Genomic DNA, 18190 nt, shown 5'->3' with positions numbered 1-18190 from the left:
TTATTTTCCCCAATTTGAACTATAAAATGGTGATTTTCTTGAGTCAAAATGAGAGTACCCCTAAACATTTTTTTTAAAAAAAGCACTGTATATGTGTAAATAAACCATATATCATAAAGGCACCACAGTCTCTGTTGTAGCTCATTCTGAAGGAAATCTTGCACTGCTCGGAAATTGCAATGCAACAATGCACTTTCATTTAAGCAGTATTTTGCTAATATTTTAATATTAGTAAATAATATTTAAATAAAATATTCAAATATATATAGGATGAAAAGCATTTTAGCACTAATTAAAAGATGGATTTAAAATAAAAAAGAGCTATGGAATTGTGGCCACTGCAAAGATTAAGGTGAATAGGTTTACCGTACTTGCCCGATATGTCAAGACCACTTTCTACCTTAAACTAATGACTAATGAGCTCTTCAAAAAGATAGAAGGGTAGCACTAAAGGCATGTATACCTGTGAAGATTGTGCTAATCTACTCAAAAATGTTGGAATTTCTCTGGTAATAAAAAATATATAGAAGAAACACTGGGGAAACATAGGTTTACAAACGGCTGATAGCAGTGTGTGGACCTCCAGGAAAATGCAAGTGAACAAGGTGTGGATATTCTATACCAAACACCTAGTATGGAAGCTTGATAGACCCATGTCAAGATAAAGGCAGGAACTCTACCGGAAAACAAAGTATCAATAGAAGTTGCCAAGTGGGTTGAAATATCCATTTTTAAAAACTGGAGACACTCCTTTCTTGGTGTTCATTTATCCCGAGATTATCTCCCTAAAACTTGGAAAGTTACCAGTAAATGTGAGGAAGCACCTTGTCCTGACTAATGGTTCAGAGGGTTAAAGGAGAGGGGAAGATCTAGACCTTCATCAGTTAGCTTAGAAACAGCATCTGTTCCCTTCCCCCAACAGGGATTAGTAAGAGAGAGAGCGCTGTTGATCACAGGAGCTAATAGTGTTTAATCCTGGATTTAATAGTATCAGGCAAGAAGAAAGCAACCATGCCCACAGACCTAACAAATGGTTAGTCAAATGGGACAAATGAGTTGTTCAATTACCGTAGTTGTATTTCATTTCTACTGGATAATGGTATCCTAGTACCTTCACACCAGGACTATTGAAAGAATACAGGTTGTTTAGTACCATTTAAATGCAAGTATCTTCTAGCTGGTGATAGCATGCAAATATCCAGACATTATATTAATCTGCAAGCAGCTACTCAAGTAAAGGGACCTCAGTGGAAGGTCTTTTGTGGTATGCTTTCTCAAAATATGTACAGTTTTTTTTGTAATTTCTAGTTAGAAATAAGGAAAAGAAGCATGAATTTGTCTATGAATGTGGATACCTTCAATGCCTAGTAGGGATAGAAGGATCTGTCAATTTTGGTTCTCTCCGTTTTTCATTTTTCCGATCTTAAATTCAGGTCTCCACATTTCTGCAGCAGTCCTCTTGAAAATTCATCGTAAACACTTTTCCCTGTTCAGTTTTGACTAATATACACATTTTTGCAAGCAGTTCCTCCTAATATAATGCTTTTTGAGTCTTATTTTCACTTATGTATTCATTTTTATGCACACTTTCCCCTATAATATATGTGTAAACATTCTTTGGTTGCAGAACTGCACAGCAAATTCTGGATAAGTGTGAATTTTGAAAGATGCCTGTGCTTTGTTTCTCATATTGTTTCAGAAAGTGCAAATTTGATAGATTCGCCTTTAACTGCAAACTGAATCAAATTTCTCCCCCATCCCTAATGCCTAGTTGTTGTTGTTTTTTGAATCTGCCCCAACATATCCTGTCCTCCTTTCAGGTTTCAGCCTCAATAAGAAGTCATGAGAAGTTATTATACCTGCATATATTTAAACAAATTAATATAATAAGTGTTAAGGAGCCCTTTCTCTCTCTCTCCTTCTGGAGATGCTAATAATGACTTATACTTCAGTCAAGGAGAAATAAAGTAAGGAAGTTGTATATATACATACTAGGAATGCTTCTCTATATTAATGCATATTCTGTTATGCAGTTAACAATATGTGGGTTAGTATTCATCTTTAGTCTTTTAATGAATACCTTTTGAAATTAGTATATTCTGAATTTTGTTAGAATCTATTGCTTGATAATGGTAAGCCAGCTGCAAAACATTTCTCCCTGCCTGACTTGGAGAGAGAAGTTGCCAGGGTAATGGTGGGTGATGCTGTAAGCGGAAAGGCTAGCAGTTGTTTCTGCAAGTGGTTCTGGGAAGGTGAAAGTGGGCAGAGCGCCATGCTGAGGAGAACAAGCCATAACATTGAGGCTCAGGCAGCATGGCTGATACCTCTGCCTATAGATTCAAGCTTGTTGCGCTTAGGAGAGCAATAAAGGACTCTCTAGTGAGGTGAATGCTGGGAACTCTCTCCATCAGGTTGTAAATATGTGTATATAAACCATATTTCATAAAGACACCACAGCCTCCCATGTGCCTAATTGTCCAAAAGGAAATACAGCCCTGTGTAAGCCCTGGAAACTCCCTGGAATTTTGTCACCGCTTGGCAGAGATTGGGGTGGCGTGTAAAAATACATATACCGTATTTCACCGCATACTGGTTGGCACTGCATAATAGTCCCTCCCCCCATTTTCAGACACCAAAAATGGTCCCAGAGCATTCCCCGTATAATAGTTGCAGGGGTAATCTGTAGTTCATGCCCCAGGATACCCCAGCCAAGAAAGGGAAGCAGCAGGTGAGCAACCACCTCCACTGCCCGCCTGTGGCCCCTTCCTCCGTCCGGTAATTCACTGCATAATGGTCACACACCCCTTTTTGGAAAGGTAAAATCGGCACAAAAAATGCAACCATTACACAGTGAAATATGGTAAATCCAGTGAAATTAGTATAGTAATACCTGAAAGACCACCTGCCTCAGAACAAACCTGTAAGATAATTTTGATTATCTGGGGAAATTCTACTCATGGCACCATAGCCTTCAGAGTATTGCACGGTGATGACCTAAATACAGATTTTATGCTGCTGCCCCTGTCATACCGTGGAAGGCCCTTCCCTCTTCCATGTGAGAAGCAGCAACCATCAGTTACCTCAGACATCTTGTAAAGACTTATGTTTGTGCCCAGGCTTTCCCTGACCCATAAGATGTGATCCTGTTTTATGTGCTGCAACCCCTTGAATGCGTGTTTTATAGGGTTGCCATGTTACCAAAACTAAAAATCTGGACAAAGTGGTTGAGTTTTTTTGGGGGGGTGGGACACCTCCCCCCCAAAAATAAGTTTGGGGCTTTTTTGGATTCCCTCCCCCCACAAAAAACATCTCCCTTGCCATACGTCCGGGTTGCCCCAGACATTTTGCCAATTTCGTGAAAATCTGCCCAGACGCCACAATGCTGCCCAATTCCTGGACATGTCTGGGAAAATCTGGACCTATGGCAGCCCTATGTTTTATTTGCTTTTTTATACTGCTGTTTAACTGATTTTAGGTTGTATTTTTCTTTTAATGATATACAGTATACATTTAAAATATTGCAAACCACATAGAGATTTTTTAAAAAAATATTAAGTGGTTTATAAATTATTTTAGATACCTAAGTCAATGATGTGGCTTAGAGATCGGCACTTCCATTCCAACTTTTGGCAGCTGGGAGGAGAAAGGGTTGCCGCTTCCTTATTTATCACAGTAATACAGTGGAGGTCTATCTGATGCAGAAGGGTGAAACTTAAGCTGATCTTCAGCACCTAGAAGGCTAAGATTAAAAGAACCGTGTTGGGAAGGGAGTTTCCAAGGAACAAGGTCAGGGTTGGTAAGCTTAGTGAAGGAGGAGGGATTTATGCCTGCTCCAATATTAGAGCAACTGTGTCATCTTGAAACCAAAGAGCAGATGTGGTGTCAGCCCTTGGCATATGACAGCTGTTGGATCCCACCCTGCCTCCTTCCCCCATGATGACCACCACCAGTCAGGTCTCCACTGATGATGCTACCACTAATCCTCCACTGGCCGGATTTTACTACTTAAGACCCTGTGGGACATTGCATTTTGGGAATTTTAAATGGTAGCCACTCAACAACGACTAGTGCCAAGCAGCTGATTGGCTCCCATTGGAAGTGTGCCAGCATGACTGCCTAGGTCTGCTGCCGTGCTGCTGCCATGAGGCCCCAATGGAGTGCTTAAGAGTGGCACTATGCCAGAGAGGCCATCGGCAGCCATCACTATGCTGCAGGCCTGCGCAAACCTGGTGCTGGCCTTGCATGGGATCAATATCATGGAGGGGTGTTTCTAGGACTCAGGTGAAACTCTGTGAAGCTCCCTTGTTGCTTTGCTATTGGATGTTGCATGTTTTGTAATCTTCTTGCATTTATAGTACTGAAATGTGATTTTGGGGGGGGGGAGGGAGTATGTTTTATATTTGCTATTATGAAAATGTTTTTGGAGTGTTTGTTTGAAATGTGTCCCTGTTTTCTTCATTGTAAGCTGCTTTGAGCATGATATGTTTTTGTGGAACAGTGACATACAAATCAAGTAAATGAATGAATGAATGAATGAAAATAATGTAGTGGTAGGATCTCATGATCTGCAAACCTGCTGTGAGATCAAGGAGATGATCCAAATCTCTGATGTTGGACCAATAATCATAAAACTGATTTATTTATACAGTATTTCTCAAATTCCTGATAGCTGAGATGAGGGGTGGTTCACACCACTTGCATTTGGCCAAAACGATTTACTTTTAGAGTAAAAAAATACCCACTATCTCTGAAAATCCTTGTCCCTATGTTTTTGCATCAGTCACTGATCTGGGTGTGGAAAGGAGGCAAGCACAGAAGATTAACATGCAGAGATGTAAAGCCAAGCCTCGGGGCAAGTACCGGTAATTTTGCTCAGTCTGCTGTGGGACTGATTGAATGAAGTGGTCACATAAGTTGTGCAGGCAATCGGAATTCCCTGGTGGATTCTGATCTAAAGGGGGCTAGGCTGTAACCATCATCAACATCACCAAGAAATAACATGTCTATAAAAATTTAGAGCATTCAAAGAACTTTGCATTCAGTATCAGGATGAAAAGAGACATTCTAAGTGTGGTGGAAGTAAGCAGTTTGAGCAGTTTCTGCCCTGAAAACAAATGCCTCGGAATGTAGTAAGTGAGTAGTTTGTGTAAGGCCACCTAGTGAGTGAATGGCAGAAGTGAGACTGGAACTCTCTGGATCAGTCATGTTTACATAGCTGTCAGCCATGTGATCTCCATCGTCGCTATTTGGGTCATGTGATTGTTTCATTATGAACACGTCCCTACTTTATCACAAGTATTGCATTTACTTCAACACTATTCAGCAGCTTCTTAGTGTCAAATCACATAACTTCTAAATTAGATTACTGCAGTTCCTTGTATAGGAAAGGGTTTTTTTAATGTTTAATGTTTTATTGTGTTTTTATATATGTTGGAAGCTGCCCAGAGTGGCTGGGGCAACCGAGTAACACGTGTGGGGTTTAAATAGCAAAATTATCATTATGGAACGGGACGTCCCTATTTTCATTGGAGAAATGTTGGAGGGTATGTTATACATGGGGCTGCCTTTGAAGACTGTTCAGAAATAGCAGCTCCTACAGAAGTTAGCAATCATATTGCTTAGCAGGGCAAGATGGCTTGAACATGTAACACAAACCTTAGCATGACTACGCTGGCTATCAGTTAATTTAATTGCTCAATTCAAAGTATTGGTTTTTGACCTATAAAGCCTGAATTTTGATTTTTTATTCTCCTCTCCACTCCTCTCCCCTCCCTATTCCTTTCCCCTTGTGTGTTGTGTTTTTGTTTAGATTGCCTGCCTGCCGGTAGGGATTGTTTTGATTGTATTTTCTTTTGAATATATATTTGGATGAGCGCTTTAGGTGGGGATTTTTAATTGCTTTTTATATTTGGTTTACTTCTATTTTATTTTAATATTTCTTGTGATTTTGTATCTTATAAGTTGCTTTAATACGCTTTCGTGTAAAAAGCAAGAGAATTATTTAGGGTGGCTTGCAATGACAACCCAATAGCTGGAGCATTGTGAAGTTGGCATGGGTTTTACATCCCCACAGATGCCACTCACTCAAATGCTTGTTTGGTTTTTCATTGATATACCGTGGTAAATATCAGTTCAGGAGCTGTGTTGCAGACTGTTGTAATTTATTCAAAATATTCTACAGGTTTTTTTTTCCTGTTTACTTTTTACTCCAAATGTTAACACTATATACATGGAATGAGGGTGCTTCCTGACACAAGCTTCCTAGTAACAGTTGTGCAATGCCAAGCCCATAAGTGAAACCAGAAGTACATCAAAAAGGATACAGCTGTTTTTATCTTTGGGGTGGTAGCTTTTACTTCTGACTTTGTATTAAGGCTGTTGTGATGCTTATGTTGGTTTTGATAGTCTGTGTGGGGATTGCGTGGACAGGCGGAGTCCCCCAAACCCTAGGCGACCCCCGAGTGGAATAATGACACAAGACAACATGCTATGGGATTAAAATTGGCCACAACTTTATTAAGATTCAGATGTAGGGAGACCTTGGCTCAGGCACTGGGCATTTTTCCTTCCCAGCCCCCAGCCGGGGATCTGGGAAACGTCAGGGTCATCCAGAATGTGTGGGGATTGGGCTGGCTCTGGAGAACATATATTCAAGCAGAGAGCCCACCTCCCATTTTGCCGCCACTGGTGGAGGAGAGCAATGACAACCTCTTGGTGTATGGCCAATGCCTCCCCCAAATATCCCTTTAATGGGGAACCCTGTTATCACCGCCACACTGGGGGCGTGGAGTCACCGTCCCACGCCCACGCCCCTTTTAGTAAGATGACTAAAGGATTCTGCCCAAGGCCTGAAACCGCCAAAGTTGTGATGAATTGCTGCGGGAAAGGCGAAACCTGCCAATGCAGGGAAATTCCTTTCCGGCCCTTCAACGGCGGCCTTGGCATAGCAGCGCCTGCGTGCCTGTGGAAAAGAGGTTAACCTGCAAAGTAAGCGTTAATTGAGGGAGTGGAGGGTGGGAGAAGCTCTGGAACCGACTGCTGCTTCCCAGGTAAGCTACACCCTCTATTGTGTGGGCTGGGTAGTCCCTCCCCTTACCTGACCAATCCCTTGGCAACGCCTCCCCCAGGCGGGATTGGATGGTTAACTGGGGTAGGTGGAGACCCCAGGTATCCCTTCTGGGGGAGGGCGCAGCCAGCCGAACTACCAGGTGTCGCCCAGGAATTCAGGGGGCTGCGCACGACCACGCAAACGTCGTCCCCCATTTGATGTGGGGAGCGGTCATTACCTGCTTCCTCATAGCTCAGTTGGTTAGAGTGAGGTGCTGATAATGCCAAGGTTACAGGTTTGATCCCTGTAAGGCACAGCTGCATATTCCTGCATTGCAGGGGGGTCGGCTAGAATAGCTAGATGATCTTCAGGGTGTCTTCCAATTCTATGATTCTATGATTCATTTATTCATGTTGCACATAGAATCAGAGTACATACCACCTGCAAAGTCATCTTGCCAAGCATAGGATGGTGGCTTTACTAAAGTAGGGAAGGCTACAGTTGTTGGTCAGAATTGCTAAAGAAAATACGTTGGAGTTGCATGTCATGTGACAGGGGCATTGTTTACGTGTTTCATTAATGTTGCATAAAGGTAATGCAAAGAACTTGTGCCCACTATGAGCAAAAGTCAGGTGACAAAGACTAGTCCATAATATGCACAGCTGCAGGATTCCATGGAATGTTTTGCTTTAGGAATACTTCCAGACAATCTGATGGTTGAGCATTTATCCTGATTTGTTTCCAGGGATATTAGATGACGTTGGTTAATTAATGAGTGTTCACTCTGAGAGGCTAGACGATGTTGCATGAAAGCAATCTTATCCCACACTTTCCCCATCGCTTTCCTTATAGCAAAAAATCCAGTCTTCGGGGGATGTGTGTGTTTTGTGCAAAAGCCCCAAATCAATTTTAATTGTAGATCCTAATTTTTTCTGTAGGTGATTGAATCCCACCAGAGAACAGCAATTCTGGAAGCCTGCTAGCTGTTCATGCTTCAGCCAAGAAATAAACTATGTAAAATATGCAGAGCATTAGCAAGGCGTTTAGTGCTGATGCCTTGTCAAACCGTTTGTGTTGGCGGTGCTCATCCAAATATATTGTTTATAGTATTGTAAGAAGCAAAGAGATATCCCTCTCCTTCTATGTTCCTGTATAGCCTGTTAGTTAATGATGAACAAAAAATGTTTTCTTAATAGACCAGTAGACTTGTCTTTATCAAAAACACAATATAAATGATGCATAATGTAACACTTAATTGCAGGATGGGAGCTGAAAAGAATACTTTGTTCAGGTTGAGTTTGGCCAGAGAACAGGAAAATAGTATGGTTTTCTAGAAGACAGAAACAGTTTTGGGGAAATCTCCCGAGGTTTGGTCATTTTACTCTTGAGAACTCATGCTGGTTTGAACCAAGCAGCACATGCTGTGTCCTTATTTGCTTTTCATCTTCTCATCCTTGGTATCTGGAAACAAACAACCACTTCAGAAATAAATGCATATCTTATGCTAACTTTTCACTGGAAGAATGCTAGATTAAGGGATCTTTAGTCTCATAAGGGTTTTCTACACTTTTGAAGCTGTGCAAAACTTCCCAGATCCCATCTGCTTACATATGTCACACAAGCAGTAATTAGGTCTCCACAGATTTCTGCCAAAAGCCATCAGAAGAAGCCATTTTGCTCTTACTGTCAGGTTTCACATAAGATATACCATACTTGGAATTGCAGATGAGGCTACCAGCATTAAGTGTATCAAGCATACAGTGTAATCCTATACATGTCTACTCAGAAGCAAGTCCAACTGAATTTAAGGGGACTGTTATCATTACCATCATCATCATCATCATCATCATTCAAACATGTTGGCTTAAAATGTATTTGATCACTAGAATAAAGTGTTTTCTTATGGCAATTGTTCCATCAGCACAAGCATTTCAACTTGTCCCTTTCCTCTCCCTGTAAGCTGTTCTGGGGGTTCTCCTGACTCTCCTAGAGTCTATTGCAGGCATAGGCAAACTCGGCCCTCTAGATGTTTTGGGACTACAACTCCCATCACCCCTAGCTAACAGGACCAGTGGTCAGGGATGATGGGAGTTGTAGTCCCAAAACATCTGGAGGGCCGAGTTTGCCCATGCCTGGTCTATTGGTTGATGGGGGAGGGGGAGGAGAGAGAGGAAAGCCTCATTGTACCTAGTGGGACTTGTTAGTTGAATCTGGTCTCATGAGTTGAAACAGAACTGATTCACTCTTCTGTGTCAGGGTTATTTTATGTGTTATATCACAGAATTAATTATTAACTTCCTTTGTTTGCTGATGAAGCAATTTATTATACAAACAACGGCAAACTGTAAATAGGGTACACATAACTCCTACTAAACAGTGAAACTTACTCATATGTAGGAATTCATCACTTATCACTTCTAGAAGCATCTTACAAAATGCCTTTAAAATACTTAAACAAGTGAGCTTGCAACCTGAGACAGTTAATTGCTACACAATGAACTTTTGTTCAGCTAGGATTTTAAAACAGAAAATTGCATTATTGCGCAGCTGTCAGTTGCAGGTGCACAAAAGTGTTTCTTCTCAGAGAGTCTAGTTTGCTCATTGGATAAGAAATGTACAGAAGATGAGCAGACGAGCTATCATAAATCTGTAATGTCAAACATTTTAATTCTTGTTTTTTTTCTAACTTAGCAGTACTCTTTAGAGTACTGATGGCAAACCTTTTAGAGACTGAGTGCCCAAACTGCAATCCAAAACCCACTTATTTATCACAAAGTACCAACACGGCAGTTTAGAAAAAAACAACTTATACATTAACATCTTTTGTCTTAAAAGAAAAACACAATAACAGAGCTTTCAATGATACAAACTGATAGGTAAAAGTTTGCATTATCCTTGTTTGGGAAATCATGAACAAGTGAATTACTCCCAGACAACATGGCCATTTTGATAATTTCCCTTCAAGAAACTCTTCTTTGAGAGATTTCAAAGCAGAAGCTGAATGGCCATCTCCCATGGATGCTGTAGTTGAGATCCCTGCATCGCAGTAGGGGTTGGACTTAGATGACCCTTGGGTTCCCTTCCAACTCACCACAATCCTATGAAAAAACAAAACAGTCTCTTTTGCCCTCCGCTGCGTGTCTCCTAGCAAGGAGGATCTTGCATTTACCCATGGCAATGGCCTGACCAAGCAGGAGAAAAGGAAATACTGGAGTGAAGACTAGAGCCCCGCAGCGATTCAGCACTCCGCTGCCATCGGTCGCAGCCTTGAAGGGAAGCGCCCCAGCGCAGTGTTTGTAGCAGCAGCGCACGCACTGAGTAGAGCCGCACATGCGTGAGTAGCCAATTTGCCGCCCGCAAGCTGCAGCTAAAACATGAACGCTCCATTCTGCTATCTTAAAGCACCTCGGTGCAGAAATGCTAGTAAGCCCGGTGGCATTTTGCTCCCTTCCGCATGAGCAGGCTATAGAAGTGCAGCCCTAGGATTGTGGAGAGTTGGAAAGGGCGACGGCACACGTGCTCACAGAGAGGGCTCTGACTGCCCCCTCTGGCACACGTGCCATAGGTTCGCCACCACTGAGAGAGAGAGTGTGTGTGTGCGCGCATGTGTGTGCACAAGCAGATATGTGGTATATAAACACTACCAAGATGTCCACTAAATGGTGTGAATTTGTAAGGATGCTTGTGCTGAAATTGCTCACCCCTACACGCCCACAGTCATTCTTGACTTATTGCAAGTTCCAGGGCTGCTCAAGTCTGGTAGTTTCTTCATGTGACCTGTGTGAGGTAGGAGATGATTGGTTTAATGGGTGCTGGAGTCACAGAAACTCTGGTGGCTCCCAAATGCATGGGAAAGCAGTAATAATGCTATATACAGTTCCTAGGCATTTGGTGCTCTCTCCTAGATAATAGGCCAATCTCTCTGCACCTTCCTACCAAGCCATTTTTGCAAAGTTTCTCTCCTTGGGATGGAAGGATCTGTTAATTTCAGTACTCTCTGTTTCCTGTTTCCCCTTTCTTAAATTCAGTTCTCTACATTTTGCAGCAATTTGTGATTTTTTTTTAAAGTCCTCGTGAAAATTCACCAGCATTTCAGTGCAAATTTCTCTTGATAAACACATTTTTATTGGCAGTTTGGACTAGTATGCACATTTTTTTGCAGGCAATTCCCCCTAATATAATGCATCTTTGTATGTTATTTTCATAAATGTATTCATTTTTATGCACACATTTCCAAAATATATGCATTTTTCTAAACGTTTGGTTGGGGAACTCCATCACAACAATTGGATGAATGCAAATTTGGAAGGATAGCTATGTTTTGGTTTGCATATTGTTTTGGAGAGTGCAAATTTGTCAATTTGGCTTAAAACACTTACGGAATTGAATTTCTCCTCTGCACCTACTCTCTCCTCCACCTAGACACCAGTTTAGAATGAGTTTAGAAGGACAAGGCAGACCGACTTTCTTACATTTATATCCTGCTGTTCTTCCATCATGGAAACCATGTTAGCATTCATGTGGCTCCCATCTAGACATAGACAAGATCCAGACCTGCTTAGCTTCAGTAAGGTGGTGGCCTCCTGTGCCTTCAGACCATGCTATGGAAGAGATCTTATCCAGGCTAATCATTGCAGGGTAGGAATTAAAGTAATATACAGCCTGTTAGAGGGCAAAACATTGATTACTATTTTGAATGCAAGATCCTCTATATTTCCATAATGGGGCAATTGAAATTAAACAACAACAACTCTTAGTTGGCTATTTTAGAAAGCAACATTCACATAATTTCATTAAACTGTCCAAATTGTTGAGAAAAGTGATCCACAACTGATGAAAAGATTTTCACCCCGAAATGTAAGTACAAACTGTTTGTAGTATGGAGCTTGCTGACACAAAGATGCTATACTGTACCAGAAATCCAAATGAACACCCTCTGCTGCCACATACACACTCTCCTGTGGAATGAGAAGTGTATCATTACTATTATTATTTCAACATTTATACTGCTTCATATAAGTAAGTGATTTACATAAAACACCATAAGGTCACTTTTAAAAGAAAAGAAAATATATATAAACACTATAACCAAAATCACACAGCAATAGATTAGTAAAAACAGAAAATCTATCAAAAAATTCATAAATAAATAAATAAATAAATAAATAAATAACAGAGCAGTGTGATTAATCTTATGAGCCAGGGGGAGCCTGCTTAAACAGATGGCTTTAAAGGAAGTATTTCAAGCATGCCACTATTTCTGCTTCACAAACAGCACATGGAAGAGTATGGCAATAATGTCAATGGACCGAAGGCACTGAAAATTCAGGGTGCAGTTCCAACATGGGCAAGGCTTTAAAGCAGAGCTTTCCCAACTTTTCATGTTGTTTGACACATTTTTTAGACATGCACCATTTTACAACACAGTAATTCAGTTTTACTAGCAAACCGAACGCGGGAAAGTTTGTGCGACACACCTACAGACTGCAGCCAACACACTAACGTGTTGCAACACACAATTTGGAAAGCTCTGCTTTAAAGGATGTCAGGGAAAAAATGCATGGCTGTTTTTGGCTCATGCTCTCTGTAGGCCTGTCTGCTATTGCTGCTCATGAGCCCCATCTGGAAGATTGTAGCCGTTACCTTTTCCTCTGCTGTTAAGAGTTCATTGGTTGTATCTTGAATTTTATTTAAATAAGTTTCTTTACCCACTTTAATGCACACTCAGTCTCCTCTAGGTCAGGTAGCAGTTACTGACCAAAATCTTGACCCTACATGGCAAACCTTCCAGTAACTTTATTGTGATCAAAATTAATTTTAGTTAGTGATATCCAACTAAGTCATTCTCAGAACATGCCCTCTGTATGAAAAAGAAATGGATTCATTCATGTTCTAATGCACAGATTTTTTTTATAAATACTATCATTTTCAGCATCCTATCCTATTTAAAATGTGCCATATCATGGATACTTTAATTGAGATTTGTGCATTGCAGGGGTTTGGACCAGATGACCCTCAGGGTGCCTTCCAGCTCTACAATTCTATGATTCTTTGTAGAATTGGAGTGTAATGTAATATTTGTGTTGTATAGCCTATAGAGATGGAATGTAGATCATTTCATGTCATTCTGCTTCTCATGAGAACAAGCATATTTTTCTGCAGCAAGAGAAAGTTTCTGCAACATCCCCATTATGTTGAATGAGAAGCTATCTGTGTTTGTATGGATTGTCTGGTTCATTTAATTGACTCTTCCTGGGATCATTTATTTCAGAGCCATTAATTCAACAAGTTTTAGTGTAATTGATGTCTGTTGCTGTTTCTGTTATTTCCCAGATACTCACTGTTCCGGGCGATTTCAGCATTCATGCCGAGGCTACTTTGTCAGTATGATTTTATGGCAGGAATAGCCAAAGTGATAATTTCCAAATGTTGTTGGGCTACAGCTCCTATCAGCATGGCCAACGATAAAAAATTATGTGAAAGTGGTCCAACAACATATTGAAGACCTTCCTCTTGTGCCAATTGAGTTCTAGAACTTTTCTAAAGGTGTCACCAGGGCCGGCGCATCCATTTAGGCGAACTAGGCAATTGCCTAGGGCGCCAAAATGGAGGGGGCGCTGGCCAGCCTGCCCCGCCGCCGCTCCGCAAGCAGCAGAGTGGCGGGGGAGGGGGTAGCAGCCCGAAATCGGGCTTCTCCGCCCCCTCTGCAAGCGGCTAAAAGGTGCCTCGCCGAGAGGAGCGGAGGGGGCGGCAGCTTGCGCTGGCGAGGCAGGAGGCAACAGGTTGGGGTTGCACGGTGCGCCAGGTGCAGCTCTCCATGGCCAGGCGCCCCAGTTGCACTCTGGCGGTGGCAGCAGCCTCTGTTGGGCAGGGCGGGGAGGGGGCAGCCGGCCGGCTTCTGCCAAGGGGGCAGCTCTCCCTGTCCCGCCCAGCACCTGCTGCTGCCGCCCCCCTCCTCTCACGTAGAGGCAAAGGACGCCCCTCCGCAAAGGAGAGAGGGGAGGGGCGTGGGACTTTGCGCGCAAGCTCGCCGACTCTGCCTTTGTCCTCACGGAGCAAGAGGGCCAGGCAGGGGCCAGTCAAATTATGCAGACAAGTGAGTTTGTATGTGAGTGACTCTCTCTCTCTCTCTCTCTCTCTGTGTGTGTGTGTGTGTGTGTGTGTGTGTGAGAGAGAGAGAGAGAGAGAGAGAGAGAGAGAGAGAGAGAGAGAGAGCGCATAGGGAACCAGGGATTATTCCATGCCCATTTCCCCTGGAGAGATCAGCTTTGCTGCCAGGGTTTAACTTTGCAATACAGTGCTGCACTCTCTCTCTCTCTCTCTCTCTCTCTCTCTCTCTCTCTCTCTCTCTCTCTCTTTTCTCTCTCTCACCCTTCCTTCCTTCTCTCTCTCTCTCTCTCACACACACACCTTCCTTCCTTCCTTCCTTCCTTCTCTCTCTCACCCTTCCTTCCTTCTCTCTCTCTCTCTCTCTCTCTCCCCTTCCTTCCTTCCTTCCTCCCTTCTCTCTCTCTCTCTCTCTCACCCTTCCTTCCTTCCTTCCTTCCTTCCTTCCTTCCTTCCTTCCTTCTCTCTCTCTCTCTCGCCCTTCCTTCCTTCCTTCCTTCTCTCTCTCTCACCTTTCCTTCCTTCCTTCCTTCCTTCCTTCCTTCAATTGGCCGGGGGGGGGGGGGGCGCCAGAAGGTGATCTGCCTAGGGCGCAAAAAACTCTAGCACCGGCCCTGGGTGTCACTGTTCAATATGATAGTTAACTCCGGACGGGTTCTCCATTCCGAAAGAATAAATGTGAAACCAAGCACAATGAAGATTGTACAGTCCTTTGCAAATCAAAAGTGACAAATGAATTGCTGATATTTGAAAGGCTAATGAACTGGCCCCATTTGTTTCAGAATAATCATTTCTCCGACTTTGTGGATAAACAAACCGGCTATACAACTGTCAGCATGCTTGCAACTCCAATAGTGTCTGGGAAAGAGGTTCTTGCTGTGATCATGGCTCTTAACAAGCAAAATGCCTCTGAATTCTCTAAAGAAGACGAAGATGTAAGTACTGACATGATTTTTTTTTAGAGAAGAATGCTGTGGTCCGTAGAGCAACAAGAAGTAACAAGTAGGGTTCATTGAGTGGCCTGAGGTCACCTGACAAATGTAGCATTCTAGTGTATTCTCTAAAATGGATGCTAATCTGACATAAGAAAGGGCAATATCCAGAAATCACAAGCAAAACATGTCAGCCTTTCAGGACATTCTGCTGCTGACTTTAAAATAGCAGTTATTTAACAAAGGAATTTCTATAGACAGCTCCAGCAGGAAACAGCTGAATTATAGTTTGTGAGCAAGTGTGACGTAATGGTTAGAGAAGGCATAGGCAAATTCGGCCCTCCAGACTTTTTGAGACTACAATTCCCATCATCCCTGACCACTGGTCCTGTTAGCTAGGGATGATGGGAGTTGTAGTCCCAAAACATCTGGAGGGCCGTGTTTGCCTATGCCTGGGTTAGAGTCTTGGAACATGACCTGGGAGACCAGCGTTTGAATCCCCACTTAGTCATGAAGCTCACTGGGTGACCCTTGGGCCAGTCATAATCTCTTAGCCTAACTTACCTCACAGGGTCGTTGTGAAGATGAAATGAGGAGGAGAACCTTGGCAGATAAAGGTGGCGTAGAAATGTAATAAAATAAATAAAAAGAAAATAAATCCAGAAATTCAATTCTATCTCTTGTGGCCAGAACTAGGATAATGGGTTTTTATCCCACTACAGGTGTTAATTAACTTTCCAGTGCCAGGTGTTTGCAGTACCAGCAATACTGTTCTGTGAATAGTCACTATAATGACTTTATGTCATTATAACTTTTTGTACTTGGTTGTGTTTAATTTCTCTTTGATCTCACTGGTTGTAATTTGTCTCCACAACTATGAATATATATAACAGTCAATGAAGATTAAAGCCTGATGCATCTGATAATCTTGTCATCAAAGCTTATGCCACAGTAACATTGATTGTTTTTAAAGTGCCACAAGAACCTCTCCAGTTTTTGCTACAACTAACTCACTGGAAATTATAGCATTGTTGGAACTTATGCATGTCTACTCAGAAGTAAGTCCCACTGAGTTCAGTGGGGCTTACTTCCAGGTAAGAGGATATAGGATTTCAGCCTTAGTGGATAAAGATCTGGATAGGAGAAAGTTAGGGGCCTTGTGTAAGCTGTTTGCCTTTCCAAGGAAGAGTGCAGTGTAAGTAAAAAAAACACCATTATGCGCCACAATCCCACCAAAGTGCTATGAAGGCCCATTGACCTCAGTAGCAGTAAGACATCTTTCTGCTTAAGTGTCTCATTGAAATAAGTGGAACTTGAGGCACTTAACTTTGTTTGGATCATGCCCATGATAATTGCTATTCTCTCTGTCTTTCCTTTGCAGCTATTTAACAAATACATTAATTTCCTTGCACTTGCTGTAAAGCAGTATCACACTACATACTTGTACAACCTTGAATCCAGAAAAAGTCAGGTAAAGTATTACCTATTACTTGACTAAATGTGAAGTCAGTGAAAGTCCCGTTACTTATTTTTCTTGCTCCTGTTTATGCTTTCATAATGTGCCCCAAAATGTTTCCTCATTTTCTCTCTCTCTCTCTCTCTCTTCGATAGATGCTTTTGTGGTCTGCCAACAAAGTATTTGAAGAACTTACAGATATTGAGCGACAGTTTCACAAAGCACTGTACACCATTCGAGTATACTTAAACTGTGAAAGATATTCTGTTGGTCTGCTGGACATGACCAAAGAGAAGGTCACTACTATTTATTATAACTAACTAATTAACCTAACTAAACTTTTACAAAAGACTAATGAGGTGGTGCCAGAGAAGAGGCAGCTTGCCCCCCACTTGTCACACTCGTCTTTACTTGAAGGAAAGGCACATACAAATTGTAACTGAATCATAATTAAAATATAGCTGCGGCTTTAAGCATGCTTACTTGAAAGTTAACTTTCTCAGAAATCAATAAGAGTTACTACTTTAGCTAAAATATGTTTTGGATGGGAGCATTATTTCTCTTTCATAAATGTGGAACAAGCATGCCCCTCCTCGAAATGCTTTTCGTTGCCCTCCCCACTTCCCAATTGTTGCTGCTGCCGCTACAGGAAGGCTACTACATGATCTTGTTTATTGTGAGTCTACTTAAATCGAATCCACTTCAGCGGGATTGAAGTAGCCTAACTGGCCACAAGATCATAGATGAACTCTTGTACCCGCCCCCATCCTTGGTGCCATTTTTCAGGGACATTTTGCTAATTCATCTGTTACTATTCCCAGGAATTCTATGATGAATGGCCAATTAAACTGGGAGAAGCAGAGCCTTACAAAGGACCAAAAACGCCCGATGGCCGAGTGAGTACAATTCTTTCATCTCTCCAAATCACAGCCTTCTGGATATTGTTGACAGATGCTTACATTTCTTTCTCCCCTTGCATTTAGGAAGTCAACTTTTATAAGATTATTGATTACATCTTACATGGAAAAGAAGAAATCAAAGTCATTCCGTGAGTGTTTACTGCCAGTTTGTTAGATAGTAATTAGTAGAGTGTGTTTGGAACAGGCATAGATTGTGGGGGGGGGGGGCGGGGAGCACGAAGGGGAACTTGCTCTGGGTGGCAGGCTAGAGCAGGCATAGGCAAACTCAGCCCTCCAGATGTTTTGGGACTACAATTCCCATCATCCCTGACCACTGGTCCTGTTAGCTAGGGATGGTGGGAGTTGTAGTCCCAAAACATCTGGATGGCCAAGTTTGCCTATGCCTGGGCTAGAGGGTTGGCAAAACAGCATCCCGCCCTAGCTTGGTTCTGCTGTTTAGAAGAGGCTGGTGGGCCATAGCCTGCCATGCTATGTTGTCCTGTGGTCAATGTGGTGTGGCTGCCTATGGCCCACCATGGTGTTCCATCCTTCATTTGCAAGTCAGCATAGACTCTGTAGCAAAGGAGACTGTTAGTGAGGCTTTGCATGGCAGACGGAAGTGGAGAGAGAAAAGGGACAGACAGTCCAGAATACGCAGAGGATGTAATTATTTGAGACAAACCTGAGAACAAGAATATGCGAGGGGGGCGCTTTCCATATATTTTTATTAATGCCAATCTTGCTCCCA

At 42.2% G+C, this 18190-nt stretch overlaps 1 protein-coding gene across 2 annotated transcripts in view; it reads left to right on the top strand.

Moving 5' to 3' along the window:
• PDE6C (phosphodiesterase 6C) overlaps nt 1-18190 on the top strand; it is a 42159-nt gene that overhangs the window by 7212 nt on the left and 16757 nt on the right. For both annotated transcript variants that reach the window (XM_033149262.1, XM_033149263.1), the window contains exons 2-6: nt 14938-15090; nt 16469-16558; nt 16699-16839; nt 17365-17439; nt 17527-17591. In XM_033149262.1, the coding sequence (XP_033005153.1) occupies nt 14938-15090; nt 16469-16558; nt 16699-16839; nt 17365-17439; nt 17527-17591 (524 nt within the window). The remainder of the gene's footprint in view (nt 1-14937; nt 15091-16468; nt 16559-16698; nt 16840-17364; nt 17440-17526; nt 17592-18190) is intronic.

Source organism: Lacerta agilis, chromosome 5 (genome assembly GCF_009819535.1).
Source record: "Lacerta agilis isolate rLacAgi1 chromosome 5, rLacAgi1.pri, whole genome shotgun sequence".
Classification (NCBI taxonomy): domain Eukaryota; kingdom Metazoa; phylum Chordata; class Lepidosauria; order Squamata; family Lacertidae; genus Lacerta; species Lacerta agilis.
This window is presented reverse-complemented; position numbering and strand designations above follow the sequence as displayed.